At 45.4% G+C, this 19086-nt stretch overlaps 1 protein-coding gene across 22 annotated transcripts in view; it reads right to left on the bottom strand.

The window, feature by feature from the left end:
* The window catches only part of Atp6v0a1 (ATPase H+ transporting V0 subunit a1), a 54097-nt gene that overhangs the window by 23098 nt on the left and 11913 nt on the right, over nucleotides 1-19086 (bottom strand). For 12 of the 22 annotated variants that reach the window (XR_005489782.1, XM_017597194.2, XM_017597196.2 and 9 more), the window contains exons 6-14: nucleotides 14299-14402; nucleotides 13451-13577; nucleotides 11476-11558; nucleotides 10319-10412; nucleotides 6849-7061; nucleotides 3914-4064; nucleotides 2192-2331; nucleotides 1670-1827; nucleotides 718-808 (exon numbers count right to left, since the gene is read on the bottom strand). Coding sequence is in view for 21 of the 22 variants with exons in the window: in XM_017597194.2 (XP_017452683.1) it covers nucleotides 718-808; nucleotides 1670-1827; nucleotides 2192-2331; nucleotides 3914-4064; nucleotides 6849-7061; nucleotides 10319-10412; nucleotides 11476-11558; nucleotides 13451-13577; nucleotides 14299-14402 (1161 nt within the window). In the remaining variant the exon portion in view is untranslated. 22 annotated transcript variants of the gene reach the window in all.

Genomic DNA, 19086 nt, shown 5'->3' with positions numbered 1-19086 from the left:
ACCCAAAGAGAAGCCCCTTTGAGACTTACGTGCTGAGGAGTGATGACAGAAAAACATTAGTTTCCCATAATTATACGATTGCATTTCCACAAGAACAGAGGCCCAGCCTGTCCCTACTCCTCAGTGCTTGGATTAAAGGTGCGTGCCAACATGCCAGCCATTATGTGGCTGCTGGGATCTGAACTTTGGTCCTCATGCTGTGTGACAAGCCCTTGACTGACTGAGCACATCCCAGCTCCTGCTTTAATTTTTAATATCTAAGTCAGTTTTGGGGTTTGGTTTTTTGTCGGTGGTGGTTTTTTGGGCGTTTTTGTACAGGTTTCACTACAAAGCCTGAACTGGCCTCATACTTGGGTGATCTTACCAGCTCAACTCCCCAAGTGCTAGGGTTATGGGTGTGCTCTAGCTATCCCTACCTAACCTCTCATTTCCAGATCAGTTAAAAAACTTCAAAGCTGAGGCAGGAAGATTAAAAAGCTCAAGCCCTGCCTAAGCTAGAGTGAGTTCAAAGACAGCCTGCTGAGAACTTATCTTAAAATGAAACAAAACAGGCAGAGGGCTGGCGCACAGCTCAAGAGCTAGAAAGCATCTGTCCAGCACACGCAAGGCCTTCAGATCTACTCTGCACACACAAGGCCTTCAGGTCAACTCTTCGTACTCAAACAAATACACATCAATCTGTAAGGAAAGCCTCACGTCAAAAAGAGGTACACCTACCGGATCAATGCCAAATGGGTAAGGGCCACCAAAGACTCCAGGGATAGCTGGGTTCAGCTGGAGGACAGAACTCCCCAGGAGCGTCTCCTCCCTATTGGGTTAGAGGAAGTTACATTTAATTTTGATTGAGAAAAGGGAGCTACTCAGTCTAAAAACTAAGCACAAAAGAAACAACCACAGCTATCTCGATTCCTCAGTGAAAATGAAGAAACTAGAGGTTGGGGGAGATGGCTATGGGGGAGTGTGCATGCCTGGTAAGCAAGGAGACCAGAGTTTGCATCCCCAGAACCTGCATAAAAGCCAGGCTGGTGTAACAGTCCTTAAGGGAGGTGGAGACCAACAAGCTAGCTAACCAGCTTCGCTGTGTGGTAAGCCCCAGGTTCAGGAGACCCTGAAGGCTCCATGTGTAAGGAGAATGGCAGTTAGGAGGACAACCAGCGTCAGCCTTGGGCCTCCACAACACACCCATGTATCTCTATGCAATTACATGCCCGCGTGCATGCGTACAAAAAGAAGAAAAGAGGAATTAGTAGTTAAGAACAAGAGGGAATCAAACGTAAAGAAAAAGTAAGAGGGGTTGGGGATTTAGCTCAGTGGTAGAGCGCTTGCTTAGCAAGCACAAGGCCCTGGGTTCGGTCCTCAGCTCCAGGGGAAAAAAAAAAGACAAAATAACAAAAGTAAGCACTAATACATAACTGAGTAGGGCATTTAGGTAACTTGCTTTTAATTTACAAGCTAAGTAGATAGGTTACATTCATTGGTAGGCTCAGATCCTTGATATTTGCTGAGCAAATCATAAAGCCCTTCATAAACTGGTGTGTAAATATGAGGAGATAATATGCCCTTCTGAACCAAACATTTTCAACTACGGAAATGGGTGTTGGTTCACTGCTGGCCCTACAGAGCTAACCATACAAGGAATTAGCTTTGGCTTTTGGCTTCCGCAACTTACGTCCAGTTCCCTATGGTGAACATTGGCCGTACGCTCCATGATGACCCAAAGATATTCAGAGACTTGGAAAAGCAGTCATTGTAGATGAGTCCAGTGTAGATGGAGAACAGTCCCATCAGAAGGATAATGTATCGGCCGCTGAACACCATGCTAAACATCTGGGAGCCAGAGGAAAGGTTGCGAGAATGAAGTGTGGCAGTTTCCCTGGTGATAATGTTACTTATACCAACCACACAGCAGCCCACTCCACCCTGAGAGCTTTAACTAACAACTAAAATAGGAGGCTAGGATGGCCAGAGAAGCAGCTCACTGAGTACCAGCCTATCCCCAGTGACGTCAAGGATCACCCCCAGAACTACCAATGAAATAAGAAAAATGCTAAAATAAATCACTTGCTCAGCACATGGCTTCTTCAATATTCATATAACTTAGTATTCCCGTTTTGTAACTTCATGGCCTTCTGATCATTACTTTAATCATGAATGCTGGGGAGACCACACCACCCAGGCCAGTGCAGGGTACCTCATTCTCGTTCTTCTGGGAGAGGATCCGGCTCTCCCTCAACACCATCCACACAGCAAACAGAGTCATCAAAATGCCGTGCCCAAAATCTCCGAACATCACAGCAAACAGAAAGGGGAAGGTGATGACGGTGTACGGAGCTACAAAGGAGCCAGAGGGAAAGACACGAGGTAAGTGAAGGCACGAGTCCCCCATTCCTCATTCCTGCCTGCGCTCTGAGGCTGACGTGGAATGCTTATTCCTGCATGTCGCACGAACAGACCCTCTCTCAGGAAAATCTGTCACGGTGAGGTCCACACCCTCACGGAGCAGCCGACGGCTGCATTACAGCTGACACTTCACGGTAAGGATGGAGGGAAACAGAGAGCCCTGTTCTCTTTCCTTCCTTCAGCCTCGGGACTCTGCTCTGGGCTCGGCCAGCTGTTGCCTCTCTGTGCAGCAACGCTTTCTGAGCTGCAGGCTAAAAATGAATGCTGGACTCTTGAATGGATAATTAACTGAACACAGGAGACCCCTGGCTTATGCTGAAAACAGTTCCCAGTGCCGTGTTTTCTCTCTAGCCTCAGGACGAGGAAACCAAGAAGTCATTCAGCTTCCCCAAAGCCAAGCTTGTCTTTGGTTGAGTTTTTGAGACAGGGTTTCACTGTGTAGCCCTGTCTGGCTTAGAACTTACTCTGTAGACCAGGTTGGCCTTGAACTTAAGAGATCTGTCTGCCTCTTCCTTCTGAGTGCGGGGATCAAAGGTGTGCGCCACCATTCCTAGTGATGTTACTCTTTTGAGAGGGCGATATTTTGTGGCACTGAGGACACACACAAGTGTTATTTGGTGATGGATCTGTTTTTGTCCAATGGACACGTTTTGCAGGAATTACACAACAGCTGAAGTCTGGCCATCTTCGGATCTTTTTATTTTTTAACTTAACAGTTTTTGAAGATTTATTTATTTTATGTATATGACATATATATACATGTATGTATATACATACACACATATGTGTATAAATATATATATATATATATATGACCTATGTGTCAGAAGAGGGCATCAGATCCCATTACAGATGGTTGTGAGCTACCATGTGGTTGCTGAGAATTGAACTTAGGACCTCTAGAAGAGCAGCCAGTGAGTGCCCTTAACCGCTGAGCCATCTCTCCAGTCTCATCTTTAGATCTTTAAAACAGTTGTCCAACAGAGTTTAAAACTGAAATACTAGGGCTGGGGATTTAGCTCAGTGGTAGAGCGCTTACCTAGGAAGCGCAAGGCCCTGGGTTCGGTCCCCAGCTCCGAAAAAAAAGAACCAAAAAAAAAAAAAAAAAAAAAACTGAAATACTAGCCAGGCATGGTGGCCCACGCCTAGCACTAGGAAGCAGGTGTAGGCAGATTCTCTGTGACTTGGAAGCCAACTTGGTCTACAAAGTGAGTTCCAGGCCAGCCAGGGAAAAATGGTGAGACCTTATCTCAAAACAACACCAAAAACAGTTTAAAATATTAAAAGAATCAAACCAAGTGGTAGACATGTCCAGTCTCTTGACATAATGATGCCATTTACAAGGTTTGCACACACACACACACACACACACACACACACACACACACACACAAAACATTAAATAAATTTGCAATTGTGTGCTGGGCTGCACTCACAGTTATCCTAATGCATAGGCAGCCAGTAGAACGAGGACCAGACATACCTGCTAGAGGAAAGGATCAAGTGTGTTTACCTGGGTTAATTTCTCGGTAAGTGCCGATCCCATAAGCATCCACTATGTTCTGGAAGCCGTGCGTGAACTTGTTGGTTTTGTTATACGTCGGGGGTGTCTGGTTTGTCTGCATCCTGTTCAGAATGGAGGGGACAGTGGAACCGCTGTGCTCCTAGGAAACATTAGAAACATGTCAGCATTGGGTTGTCCCCATGGCTACGCAGGTGTGCGCACGTATTTTCACTCACGCTGCACACATAAAACACGTACCTTTTTCAGTATACATACATTCCAATTAAACTAACAAAATTCAAGATTATTTTATGTTTTTCCTCAGTCTTTGGAAAAACTGGGACTAGATCTAAAATTGACAACAGAAGATTTCTGTCGTGTCTCAGAGCATGCCATGGTGGTATTTGCCTGTGATCCCCAGAACTCCACGAGGCGAGCTAAGGGGCTGGGAATGAAGGCCAGCTTGAGGTACAGAGTGAGAAATGGTTTCAACAGTTGAAAACAGCAATGAGTAAAGCAAACAGAGTGGATATCTGCAGGCAAATAAATAAAAAGTGAGCTTTAATGAATTCTTAGAAAGTACATCACTATGGTGAAAAAAATGTAAGCCAGGTAGTGGCACACCCAGGAGGCTGACGGGAAGGATCACTTGAATTTAAGAGTTCAAAACCTGGGGTTAGGGATTTAGCTCAGTGGTAGAGCGCTTGCCTAGCAAACGCAAGGCCCTGGGTTCGGTCCCCAGCTCTGAAAAAAAGAAAAAAGAAAAAAAAAGAGTTCAAAACCAGAGACAGCAAAACACACTCTGCCCTGCTCCCCGCCTAGTCCTTCCTGAAGGCCTGGAGAGACTGACCACACGCCAGCTCTTCTGCTGCCCACCAGTAGCACTGCAGAACTCTGGAGGACTCCTCTCACCAGGATCACCGCAGGTCTCGGTGTCCTCACGCTTGCTAACAGTCCGATCTCTTTAGTTTAGCCCCATTGCCTGCTTGCTATTTTCTCACAGATTTCTGTTCAGGGCCTCGGTGTGACTGCCACTCAACCTGCTAGCCTTCCCATTAAGAAGCTCCTCCTGCTGGGCTCTGACTCCCATGAACTTTAATCACCTGAGACACACAGTTTTGGTGCCTAAGAACCATTTTTAATTCTCATTCCTGAGGATATGCACTCAGTTTTCCCTTGAGAATGTCTCACAAATCCATCGTGTTTCATCAAGTTCTGCCTACAGCCCTCATCAATGACAGCTCTATGTTCACAGTAGCCCCATGACTGGCCACTGACCCTCAGGATTCCTCTGCTCTTCATGGTCTGCTGATCATGCTTTCAAATCTGCTTTGATCACAGCTGCCCAACTCACGGCCTCTCTAACCTCCCAGAGTGAAGTTTTAAATCCTGTAACCTTTGAAAAGTCATTCGTAACTGGGTTCATTGATTGGATGCACTTTCAGCAGCTACTCTTCCAGAAGCCATTATAAACACTGTGCTCTACCACACTGTACTTCGGCTGCTATCTGCAGTGATTTTCCTTTTGTACTGGGAGGCTTTGTTTGTTAAGACAAAGTCTCATGTAGCCCAGGCTGGTCTCAAACTTACTAGATAGCTAAGGATGCCCTGAACTCCTGATCCCCCTTGCTGTTATTTCCCGAGTACTGGAATTACAAGGATAAGGATTTGCCACCATATCTGGTTTACGCAGCACCAGAGATTAAACTAGGGCTTCACACAGCAAGAGCTAGCAGCGCTCAGGAGGCAGAGGGAGGTGGAGCTCTGAGTTCAAGGCCAGCCTAGTCTACAGAGTGAGTGCTAAGACAGCAGGGGCTACACAGGGAAACCCTATCTTGAAAAGCAAAACATACAAACAAAAATACCAGGGCTTTGTACATGCAAGACCAGCCAGCAATCTCCTAGCGCTGCCTCCCCTGCCTTGTGTACAATTGTGTACATGGTTTCCCACATATGTAACCACCGCACCATTCTGGCTCCTGATCACTCGTCGCCCTTTAATTGTTTGCTTTTTTTTTTTTTTTTTTTTTTTTTTCAGCTCTGGGGACTGAGCCCAGGGCCTCACACATGACAAGCCAATTGCTTGTTCCACCAAACTCTACTTTTTCTTGACACTTTTTCTAGTCATATTTGTTAGAAAAAAGTCCACTCTCCCTCTACATCAGTGGTTCTCAAGCTGTGGGTCAAGACCTCTTTTGGGGTTTGAACCACCCTTTCACAGGGGTCTTATATCAGATATTCTGCATATCAGATATTTACATTAGCACTCAATACAGTAGCAAAATCACAGTTATGAAGTCGCAATGAAAACAGTTTTATGATTGGGGCTCAGCACAACCTGAAAAACTGTATTAAAGGGCCACGGCACTAGGAAAGGTGAGAACCACTCCCTATACACATACATGTGCATATATCCATACATATGCATATACACACCCTCCCTGGTTTACTTAGAAAGCAGCTGCTCTATCCACCAAGTAGGAGCAGTCAACAGAGAGAGCGAGTCAGTCAGGAAGCTCCAGCATGGTCTGCTCTGAGGAATCACAGCCATGACCAAATGCCTTCCCACTACTGAGCTGCAGCTTCCGCTCTGTAGGATACGGCCAGTCCTCCAGACAACAGAGCACACTCTTGGGGTAGAAGAACACATTAAAGAAAGCAAGAGTGGGGCTGGAGAGATGGCTCAGCAGTTAAGACACTGACTGCTCTTCCAGAGGTCCTGAGTTCAAATCCCAGCAACCACATGGTGGCTCACAACCATCTGTAAAGAGATCTGATGCCCTCTTCTGGTGTATCTGAAGACACTACAGTGTACTTATATATAATAAATGAATAAATCTTTAAAAAAAAAAAAAAAAAGAAAGCAAGAGTGTCGTAGATATGAAGTTAATTAGTAGGAGGCTCGCCTCCTGCCCAGCAGGTTCACTGCTGGCTGGACACTCACCGTGCCCCTTCGCAGTGCAAACTGGATGGAGTCCAGGTCAGTGACGGGGCACCAGACTTCCGCGATCAGGCACTTCTGCGTCACATCGATGTTGCAGAGGTTCAGGGTATGGTAGATAGCTTTCATCTTCCGCACCTTGATGAACCACACCCGGATGTTCTTAGCAGCCGCCTGCAGAACCCTCTGGCGGTGGTCCTCTGTCTGATTCAGAACCTTTTGGGAGAGGAAGGAGTAGGGGAAGGGACCTTTCCAACACAGGCCTTCCAACATAGAATGGGATGGCAGAGAGGCACTGCTTTCTAAAAAGGGTTGCCAGGAAACAGTCTTATTCTTCCCCTAGCAAGGTGTATTATTTGGGGTTCTGTGGGTTGAGGGTTGTGGGGGTCAAAGGACAAGAAATGGGAGTTCTTACAGTGCTGGGGACAGGGCTTGGGGCCTTGTACATGCTATAAAAGCAAGGCACCATGGAATTATGTGTCCAGCTCACAAAACACGAGTTCTGGGTGGAGAACGTAACTTTGTGGTAGAGGGGATTGTCCAGCGCGCCTGACGCCCTAGGCTCACCCCAGCACCACCACAATGAAAGCAGGAAAAAAGGAAAGGAAATGAGCTCTCATTATAACTGTCTTCTTTAGCTTCAAGCTAATGACAAATGGAAACGTATTTTGTAGTTTTTTTTCCTCAATATTCAATCTTACCACGAATCTAAGGCACAACACAGAAAGACCCCTGGCTTTGCTTGCATTGTTTAAGGGCAGTGACTTTTTTGGGTGGGAGAGGTGGCTCACAGGTCAGAGCTCTTGCTGCTGCTGCTGCTGCTGCTGCTGCTGCTGCTGCTGCTGCTGCTGCTGCTGCTGCTGCTCTTCCAGAGTCCAGTTCCCAGCACCCATGCCAGGAGGCTCCGAATCCCCTGTAACTCCAGCCCCGGGGATCCCATGCAAGTCTCTGGTCTCCAAAGGCACTCACACGCACATGTAGACACTCATACACACATATAATTAAAAATAATAAAGATAAATCTTTAAGGAAAGGGTCAGTGGGCAGTGAGCAACAGCAGGTCCAGGCGCCACTCTATGAAGGAGGAAAACAGCTAATGTGTTGGTCCTTTAAAAATGGGGACAGACGCCCTTAGAGGAAGAGACAGGGACAGTCTACATTCCCAAGTCTTGTTTATTGACAAATATGTAAGACGCTCGTAGTTGTAGGAAACTAAGAAGCTGGTGAGATGGACAGCTTAACAGGTAAAGGTGCTTGGCACTAGGCCTGAGAAGCCGAGTACCATTCCCAGGGGAAAGAGATAACAGATTTCCCAAGTTGTCCTCTGGCCTCCACGTGTGTGCCGTGATGCACAAGCACATATGTATGCGGTAAATACAATGAAATAAAAAATGTAATTTTGAGACATGAAGCTAAGCCCACTGCTCCCGGTTGGAAGGAACTGTGTGAACTACCCACCCTCGCACTTCTGTGTGAGAATCTCTTAATCTTTGGGAGGATTTTTTAAATTCTTTGAAAAGGAAAGCCTTTCATATTAACTATGTAAAGGAAAAGCCTCCACTCACAGGGTAGCAGCTAATCCCTGAAAATCTGTCTTGCACAAAGGAGGTGAGTTCTACAGGTTTAAAAAAAAGCCACCAGGGTTGGGGATTTAGCTCAGCGGTAGAGCACTTGCCTAGCAAGCACAAGGCCCTGGGTTCGGTCCCCAGCTCCGAAAAAAAAAAAGAAAAAAAAAAAAAAAAAGCCACCATGCTTGGGAAGCCATGCCACTTTAGGGGTGTGTTACACTCGTTTCTTTCCTGCTAGCTGTGGCTGTTTCCAATTCTTTCCACCTTCTAGAATGACAGGGACAGAGCAAGGCTCAGAAACTGTAGTTGTCAGGTGGCGATGGGACACACCCCCTATCCCAGCACTCAGGAGGCAGAGACAGGCAGATCTCTGAGTTCAAGGGCAGCCTGGTCTACAGAGGGAGTTCCAGGACAGCCAGGGCTACATAGAAAAATTCTGTCTTAAAAAACAAAAACAAATAAACAAAAACAAACAAAAAACGCTGAAATTTCTTAATATTCAATCTGAATAATGTCTGAATTTGCAAGCTCTTTTGTCTTATTTGCTTTTCCCTTTCTCCATGCTGTTCCTTGGTTTTCTATAGCTGGACTGTTTTTTTTTAAGATTTATTTATTTATTCCATGTATGTGGGCACACTGTAGCTGTCTTCAGACACACCAGAAGAGGGCATCAGATCTCATTACAGATGGTTGTGAGCCACCATGTGGTTGCTGGGAATTGAACTCAGGACCCCTGGAAGAGCAATCAGAGCTCTTAACCACTGAGCCATCTCTCCAGCCCCTGGCCATTTTTTTTTTTAACTTTTCAAAAGTGTGTGTGTAGACAAATACGCTGTGTCACAGTGTGTGATCTGGAGATGTTAAGCTTGGTGTCAAATGCCTTTATCTGCTAAGTCATTGTGTTGCCCCTAGCTGGACTTTTAAAAAAATCAAATTCTAGTCATTCACAATGGCTCCTACACATGCTCTTTAAACCCACCCTAAGCCTAGAAGGGAGTATAATGGCTTAGACACCAAACTGTGTTAAAAATGATCTATATCACCCAACAACCGTTCTTTACAAACATCAACCTTTGTCTTTCCCATGGTTAAATGGGTAAGTGTATCTCAAAGAAGCCAGCAGCAGGTCAAGCTGGTGGGTCTATTAATGTTTTAAAGAAAACAAACAACTACGGCACTCTTTCTTTCCTAAAGTAACAAGTCCCCTGGTGACCTTTTCCTTCCAAATAAGCACAAATCACGGGTCTTCCCTTAGAACCCTCATAGGACTGTGATGTGCATGACTTTTGAGTTGTAAATTGATAAAAATCTAACAGTCCTCTTATTGGGTTCAAGAGTCAGCTCCGGGCTCTCTGACTGGCCCATGTGGTTAAGATCAAAGGTAACCAGACATATTGTGCTGTCGTAAGAGGCTGCTAAAAGAATGTGTGAGGAGAGAAAAGACTACAGGAACTTCTGGGTTGTTTGACTTTTCTTATTCTTTGGCAAATCTTCTTTGGTTCTTTTTTTTTCGGAGCTGGGGACCGAACCCAGGGCCTTGCGCTTCCTAGGTAAGCGCTCTACCACTGAGCTAAATCCCCAGCTCCAATGCAGCAAATCTTAAGAAAAACTTATTATTGCAAAAACCACCCCAGACTCATGAAATGGAGGGAACGGACTGCTCTTAAGCAGTAAGGATTCCGGAGGACACAGCGTTCCTTTCTCTTTAGAGGATGGCTAATGCTGTTTTTAACGGTCCTATCCTAGACTTTTGCCAGTTCCCAGGGGGACTTCCAACCCACACGAATTTCTCTTTGTGGTACCCAACTGCTGCAGGTGCCTTAACAAACTGTCAGGGATTTAAGGGAGGAGACTGGCTTGCTACTGTAGTGGCTCACAAAGTCCGATTCCCATGGCCCCCTGTACCATTTGGAGATCGTCGATCCTGGTATTGACTCCGGAAGCCATTTCTTTTCTCTCCTGTGGAGTCTCAGGACAGGGATAGAGGGAGGCTCGGAACCTGCAGGGCAGAGGAACAGCTTTAGGGACACTGAAGCTTCTTCGTGCATTGCATGTGAATCCCCTCAGAAAACAATCCTAGCTACTACAGGATAAGTACAACCAGACTGGCCTTTGTGGCAATCAACTCTGGTCACTTATGGGACGTGGCCTGCGGACAGGAATAATGCGGAACAGACTGCACATTCTCTATAAGGGGCTGGAAAGCTTGCTCTGCAGTTATGAGCACTGCTTCTCTTTCACCGGCATGGTGGGCCACGCCTGCCCGCAATCCCAATTCTAGGGGATGTGACACTCTTCCTCTGGCCTCCAAAAGCACCAGGCATGCATGTGGTGCACATAACACAGTCAGGCAAGACACTCATAAACACAAAATAAATAAATCCTTGCAAAAGAATGTTGAAAAAATAACTTTAAAAAAATAGTTTTTATTATGTTACTAGGGAAAAATGGCATGGAAAAATTTCTGTTCATAACCAGAGTACCAGAAAGTTTATACAATGCCTATGGCACTATGCTGGCATGTAAACCCACTGTCCTTGAATAAAGGAATTACAACTTTGCTGGATTTTTTGGATGGGGACATGTGTGTGTAGCATATATATGTATGTATGTATGTATGGGCAGGAACATGTATGTGTGTGTGCATGTCTTGGGAACTCAAGTTTGACACCAGGAGTCATTTAGGTGGGGTCTCAATTGACCCAAGTTCGCTCATTCAAAGAACCTAATTCGCCAGCATGCTCCTGAGATCCCATCGTCAGCTTCTCAAATGCTGGGATTATAGTTGCTATGCCTAGCTGGTACTTATGTGGGCTTTAGGGACCCAAACTCCAGGCCTTATGCTTGTGCAGTAAGCACCTTATCCACAGGGCTATCTCCACAGCCTGAGCTGCCCTTCTGATCCTTGAAAAGTACATAAGCAAAGCCTGAGCTAATTCTGATGCTTTAAAATATTCTTAACATCATTCACAGTGTAAAAGAGCTAACAGGGATCTGGTCACTTTCCTGAGCCTGTAGCAGACAGCATTGTATGCCTCTTGGTTGCAGGCAACATCTCTTACCCTTCACAGATTTTCTTGACCCTGTTTTTCAGCTGGTCACCTTGGAAAAAAATGATGAACACGGACTTGTGCACGTAGTCGCCCTGGACCCCAGAAGGAAAACCAAAGATTCAGAACTCTCAATATGGGTGAAAACTTCCTTTGACACAGTCTACACTGCAGCTCAGGCTGGCCTGGCATTCACTGTATAGGTCAGACTGGCCTTGAACTCACAGCAGTCCTAGCCCCAGGCTCCTGAGTGCTGGGCTTACAGGCACAGCTTTAAAGTTCTAGAACAATGAAACCTGAGTGGCATCAGAACGGATCCTTTGCGGACACGGCCTTCTGTGCTTTACCCTTACCCCATTTCTAAGCTTCGTTTGGAGATATCTGCCCTAGAGCCCAGACTCACAAAGCCTTCCTGTTTTCAGATACAACCAGAAGGCTGGGAGAGGCTGAGGATGCTCAGTACAGGGGAGCCTGTTTCTCCAGTTCTACTCGGACGCTTCCGTTTCCACAATGACAAAGGCAGAGAGGAAACAGAAGGAAGCCTGTCTGTCCCTGGGCTTAGAGAACCCAGATGAAAAGAGCTGCCTGAATACAAGGCACTAAGTCACTGGCAAAAACAGCGGTGTTCAAGCTCATGAACTGGACTAACTTAGACTGTGCGGAACAAGAAGGCGGACAACCCTGAACGCCAAGCTCACACCTCAAGTACAAGGGCAGCAAGGAAAAATCAGAAAAAAATACACGTGTGAGCTATTTACCCAGATTCCATTCCTCTGGTTGTCTATAACACCCCACATACAGAGTGTGTACTGCTTTTATAAAAAAAAAAAACTTCAGATGGCTACCACAAGATAAAGAGGAAAGAAAGTCAGATGCCAGGCAATCAATCCCTAACTCTCCTGGCTAAAATGGGGCCCACTCTTGGCACAGCTGCTCAGCCAGAGACACCACACCCTGCTTTCCTGGCGTTGTGATAAAATAACCTTTCGGCTGTATAGAGGAAACCTGACTGAACACCCCTGAGGAGGGCTCCATATTGGACATGGCTACAGACTACAATGCTTCCACAACCCAAGGCAGCCTGAAAAAGCGCACCCCAAGATTGAAGCATTTACACTGTCACCGTGCTTCTACTCAGGGAGCGGGGTGGGGTAAAAGCCACAGAGTGCTCCCCACCAAAGCTGAGGAATTTCCAAGTTAAACTTCTCCTAGGACAAAAAAAACCTTAAAGCATTCGTGAGGTAAGCTAGCTATCAGCTTCTGATACTCGGGCAAGAACGACATGCAGTCGCCATGGCGCATCTGAACCCACGCCATGTAGATGTTGCTGTGCACCGTCCTGTCTGTGCCAAGACATTAGAAAATTCCTCCTTTCCAAAGAGCTGGGTGGGCAAGATCGCTCTCACCATGCATTTATCTGTGCTTAATTAAGTTTCCGATTCTCCCAAGAAGCAAGCAGATAATAGGATCTTGAGAGTAAAGTTTTCATCAGCTTATAAAGATTAAGGTTTAAGGAATCTATTTTTTTTCCCAGAGCTGAGGACCAAACCCAGGGCCTTGTGCTTGGTAGGCAAGCACCCTAAATCCCCAACCCTGAAATCTATCTTTTTATATACAATATTACCAAATTTGGAATGAGGTATCCTGATTTTATGCTAATTTTCACAAAAGGCCATTTTTCTTTCAGCTCAGATTAGTAACAAAAATTATATATAAGCTAAGGTTTAGAATAATAGAGGAAAACATGCACAAAAAACAAAACAAAACAAAACAAAACAAAAAAGACCCTGCACTGGTAAAGTTTGAAAACATGTGTGTGTCATGTCTACATATGTGGAGACATGGGAGGTACTAAGTTGGAGAGAGGGGAGTGAGCCTTCAAGTGTCGGGGCTTGTTCCTTTAGTGGATGGCGGATCTGGGGAACACCACACTATGCTATTGCTCTGGGGTAGACCTACTCCTCAGGACACAATTTCCTTGTCTTACAGTCACGGGATCCTCCAGCGGGTTTTCGATTTCAGCCTGTCTCAGGAACACATTCCCTCGGCACACTCGCCAAAGCATGCGCTCAAAGGTCGGGATCCGTTCCCGGTTAATCACACCAGCTACGAAGCTGTAGGGAGAAGAGTCAGGTTGGGAACTCCAGGCTGGGAGACAGAGCAGGAGAGCGAGAAGGAACGCGGGAAGCTTCTACACTGCACAGGAGACTATGGTCTGCGGTGTCCGGAGGGGAGTCTGCTACTCTCTTCCTGACATCACCTCTGCACACAGAGGGCTGCCAGAAAGTCCAGACAAACTAGAGAAGGCTCTCGGTGTCTCAGAGCAAAGTGGTTCCCGACAGCAAATCAATCCCTAGACTTATGATTCTACACACACACATACACACACACACACACACACACACACACACACACATCTACATAGTCACATACACACCTACATAGTTACACACACACCTACATAGTCACACACACACACACATCTACATAGTCACACACACCTACATAGTCACACATACACACACCTACATAGTCTAACACACACACACACACATCTACATAGTCACACACACACACACACACACACACACATCTACATAGTCACATACACACACACAGCCTTGGATTAAACCCAGGGCCAGGCCTATCACTGACCCATGTCTCCAGGCCATGCTTTAAATATGATCTCACTGTAGCTGACCCAGGCTGGCCTTAAATGTATGGTCTTCCTGCTTCTGCCTGCTGGGGGTGGGATTCCATGCATGCAGCACTCACTGCTCTTTAGAACAGCTGCAGAGAAGAACTTAACCCCACGGAGACTGAAGTGCTCCTTACCCAAGTCGTAAAGGCGCGCCTCTTCCCATCTCGTTTGGCTCCAAGAGTGATGAGGACTCTTCCAACAGGTCTGGATCCGCCATCTGCTGATGATGCAATTCAGCCTGAATTCACAAATCAATTAATATCTAATGAAAATAGTTAGTGGCATGCAGGGAACGAGGAACCAGGAGATGGGTTCAGAAAATAAAAGTGAAAAGAGAAAAAGAAGGAAGAAAACAAAACAAAACAGAACAAAACAAAAACCCAAAACACCAAAAGATAGAGAAAACCCACAAGAAGAAGAGAAGAGTAATAAGAAAGGACAAAGGTTACACACAAGCTAAAGAAAGCAAAACTTCCCCAGGAAAGCATCTGGGGAAACAGCGAACAGAAGAAAAACATGAAGTGATGGTGACATGTATAAATCTGTTACTAGGTGGAAGTCATTTGTTCTTTAATGCTTTCCTGGTCAGTAAGCCAAAAAGTTCTCCTTTTTGAGAGAGAAACAGACAAACAAACAACAAACAAACTCCCAAACAGCTCTGCAGATATTGTGGATACCTCATTTCTAGGCAGCAACCAAGTAGAGTGTGTCTGTGCGAGCATGCAGGAGGTGGGACACTCTTTCAAGTAAGCGGCAACCTGGAGCTAGAAGGGGCACAGCTAGGCTAGCCTTTGGTAAATGCAGAACATGAGGACTGTCAGCATGGCCACACACAAATGCCTCAAAGCACAGGATTTAAAGAGAGCTTCTTCACAAGGATAAGAAGTGCAGCAGCGGCCCTGGGTTCGGTCCCCAGCTCCGAAAAAAAAAAAAAAAAAAAAAAAAAGAAGTGCAGCAGTTGGACAGTGTTGAGCCTCTGTTGCCCTCATAAAGGCAAAATAAAAGTAAAATTTCCAATGGTTATATTTTCTGACTAAAAATCTAGTGATACTGAAAAATCTGTACAGACTTACAGCAGAAAACAACAACCAGTAAATAAAGGGCCACAGATAAACAGTCTAGAGTTACTGGCCTTGCTTAGTTGGTGAAACTTAAAATGACTTCCACTAGGACAGTTTATACAATGAAATGAAGGCAAAGGATTTCCTACAGAGGTCTGTTGTTTCTCACCTCTCTCCCTTTAACACCTCTAGTCTCATTGGAATGGAGAAGCTGCATTAGAACATGAACTCTGATCAGCTTCTTCACTGCCTAATCTACCGAGCTGTAATATCCACCTCCACTGCCTAATATACCCAACTGCAATATCCACCTCCACTGCCTAATCTACCCAACTGTAATATCCATGTGCTATGTGTATGACCGAAGATTAGAAGAAGTTAGAACAATCTACCCATTCAAAGCAATCAAAACACCAGGGGACATTCCTTTCATTTTCATTCCAAATTTCAATTTCACCTTAATCCTGTCAATTAAACTACAAGGGGGAACAAAGGCACATGCTTGCTTTATATGGTAAAGTCATGGACCATACATATAACAAACAACAGTGTAAACCAGATAATTCTGAAAGGAAAAAAAAAGAAACAGTAATTGTTTTGGGAAGTTAGGATCAGGGCTGATTATTATTATTACTATTATTACTAGGCACATGGAGCAAAGGAATATTGCCATGTGATTAGAATTTAAGGTGAGATGATGGGAACACTGGTTATTACTGGTTATTGCATTTCTGTCAAATGGGAAGATAAGGGTTTCTTTTTTTTTTTTTTTTTTTTTTTTTTTTTTTTTTTTTGGTTCTTTTTTTCGGAGCTGGGGACCGAACCCAGGGCCTTGCGCTTCCTAGGTAAGCGCTCTACCACTGAGCTAAATCCCCAGCCCCAGGGTTTCTTTTTTGAACCAGGAAACAAATCAGCCAGCTGAAAGCAATCTGAATCGTCAAATTACCATATTCCCATGGATATTGGGGTGTCCACTGGCAAAGTGAAAAGCACTAACTTTTCCCCACAAGACTCTTCTACTGGCTTTACATGGTTCTCAGAACCTGGCTTTTACTAGTGTGAGATGTGTGCTTTTACACGGGACAGCAGACAAGAACAGTCTGTACTTAGACTCAACTGCTCCAAAGATGCTATCTGGAGCGGAGACTTAAAAAAACCCAGGCGAGGGGTTGGGGATTTAGCTCAGAGGTAGAGCGCTTGCCTAGCAAGCGCAAGGCCCTGGGTTCGGTCCCCAGCTCCGAAAAAAAGAAAAAAGAAAAAAGAAAAAAAAAAAAAAAAACCCAGGCGAATCAAAATTAAACAGAAAGATCAAATTCTATTTTGTTTTGTTTTTTTTCTTTTTTTTGGAGCTGGGGACCGAACCCAGCGCCTTGCGCTTGCTAGGCAAGCGCTCTACCACTGAGCTAAATCCCCAACTGAAAGATCAAATTCTAAATACTAATTTCATCACTTCCTATTTAAGAGCACCAAGTCTTAGATAGGAAACTCAAAAAAATTATAAATAAAATTTTGCTTGTTGGGAGACTGCAGTGACCAGAACTAACAGCCTGTATAAAAAAAGATCTAAAAGTAAAACATGATCACAGAGACCATGGTGCGCTGGTTCTCTCTCTCTCTCTCTCTCTCTCTCTCTCTCTCTCTCTCTCCCTCTCTCTCTCCGTCCCCCAAGGTTTATTTCTTTTATATGCATTGATGTTTTGTCTGCATGTATGTCTATCTGTGTGAAGGTGCCAGATCCCGTGGACCTGGAGTCACAGACAATTGAGAACTGCCTGTGTGGGTGCTGGGAACCAAACCCAGGTCCTCTAGGAGAGTAACCAGTGCTAGTGTCCTCTAGGAGAGTAACCAGTGCTAGTGCTCTCACCCACGGCGCCATCTCTCTAGTAATGACAACACTGCCAAATCCTCTAAGTCACCTGTATTTCTCTGGGTTGTCCCTTCTCTGTTGGGAACACTGAGAACACACCTTACAGAACTTCAGCTCTGTCTGTGGCAACTCAATATAAGCAGCACGTCCCGTCAAGCTACGTCAGCTACTGCGTGCACTTAACTGTCCTGCTACAACGAGAAAGAAATGAAATGTTGCTACTTGAAGCATTCACCCAGAGGAGATGGCGGATGGAAAAGAAAAGGAAAGAAAGCAGATGGGAGGAAACGGAGAGGGGAGGGAGGCGGGGTCTGCATGCCATTAACCATTACTTTCCCAGTCTTCTTTACGCTCGCATATGTTATGGTGCTTATGGTAAAAGATGTAGAGAAACCTCTCCAGCTCTTACAGTTCTTCATAAGCAAGAAGACTAGAAAAGGATAATCATTAATAAATCATCTTAAACGCTCTGGGCAAGGAATGGCTACGCTGAATTCACAATCATCTTAAATCGTAAGATTCAACATATGTTTACCATCCCCTTTCTACACACCCTGCCAATTATTACCACCAATAGGAAAGCGTCATTTTTCTGATTTAGCCACTTTTGACTGATTACTCTGAGTTATTGATTGAAGTCACCCAATTATAAGAGAAGAGGAGAGGTTTGTGGTTGGCAGTGGTTGGCGCCATTTGCAAACATGAAGCAAAATCTCATTACACACTGAATTTCCCGCATCTGAGGTCCGAGGTTTGCTCACCTTTCTGTGTGGCTTAAGTGTGCACCTGCACATACAATGTGATCACTCAGTGAGACTTTGCCTCTGGTAAGGGCAGCGTCAGCGTCTGCGATCGCTATTTGGTAGCGGGGGCAAGGTCTATGGAAAGGGACCTGGCTGAGACAGTGGAACAGCGGCAAGAATGGGCCAGGTGCCGGCTGCGAGTGGTGAGAGAAAGCATGGTGATTGTGGCCGGAAGACTGTGCACTGCTGGGTCGTGCTTGAAATGAAGGGAGATTGATGAAAAAAGCGGTGGAGAAGCTCTCACAGCCAAGGCCTTATGCTCAAAGCGCCTGGAAGATCGGGGCTGGGTTGGCTTAGCATGAGAGAGAGAGAACCCACCCTGGATAGAGCATGAAGGCCATACAGACTTGGAGTCTCTTTTTAGGGCACTTAACGTTTAGACTTAATAATCATAAAGAAATAAAGTCCTATTTGTGTTCTTTTCTTTCTGGTTGTTTGTTTGTTTGTTTGTTTTTGAGAGAGGGCCTTACATAGCGCAGTATGGACTCAAACCCTCCATAAAGCAGAGGCTTGTTTTGAATTCCTGGTCCTCTCGTCTCTGCCTCTCACTGCCACACCCGGGGCCTAACTGCGCTTTTGAAGTAGCAACTCGTTTTTCTAAATGGTTCATCTTATTTTTAGTGATTTCTTTTGGGGGGAGTTGGGGGGCGGGAGAGAGTTTCACTGTTTAGCTTGGGCTGGCCTTGAGTTGGCAATCAGGGGGACCTCAAATTCAAAGCTTGCCTGAGCGATGTAATGAGATCCTTTTCCTCACTGCTGCATGACTCGTAAGAGAAGCCGCAAATGAATTTAAAAGTAGCTAAGCTTTGACTATGAGGCCAGGTAGGATATACCAGGGCAGCCTGGGCACATTTAGAATAGAATGGATCTGTGAGCGTACGCAGGGCTATGCTCAAGGGTCCCCCGAGCATAACCGATATAACCAGATGACATAGCCTTCGACCGAAAAGGTCTTTCCCAGCCTGAACTTCATCAGGAGTAAGTACTCCTTATACACCCGAGGAGTTAACAGATAAGAATACATCAATGTGTGGCAGTGACCATCCAGGGATCCACATTCAATGGGATCAGATGGCAGAAGGTGGCTTTGCCTCTGGCAAAGACGTAAGTGCTCACTGAGCGTTGATCTCATTACCTCAGGCCTCCTAATGTGGCCAGGCTCAAAACTCTCAGCTTCGGTGGCAAGCAAAT

The sequence above is a fragment of the Rattus norvegicus genome, chromosome 10 (genome assembly GCF_036323735.1).
Source record: "Rattus norvegicus strain BN/NHsdMcwi chromosome 10, GRCr8, whole genome shotgun sequence".
Classification (NCBI taxonomy): domain Eukaryota; kingdom Metazoa; phylum Chordata; class Mammalia; order Rodentia; family Muridae; genus Rattus; species Rattus norvegicus.
The sequence above is the reverse complement of the archived record's forward strand: the minus strand, read 5'-3'. Positions and strand labels throughout refer to the sequence as shown.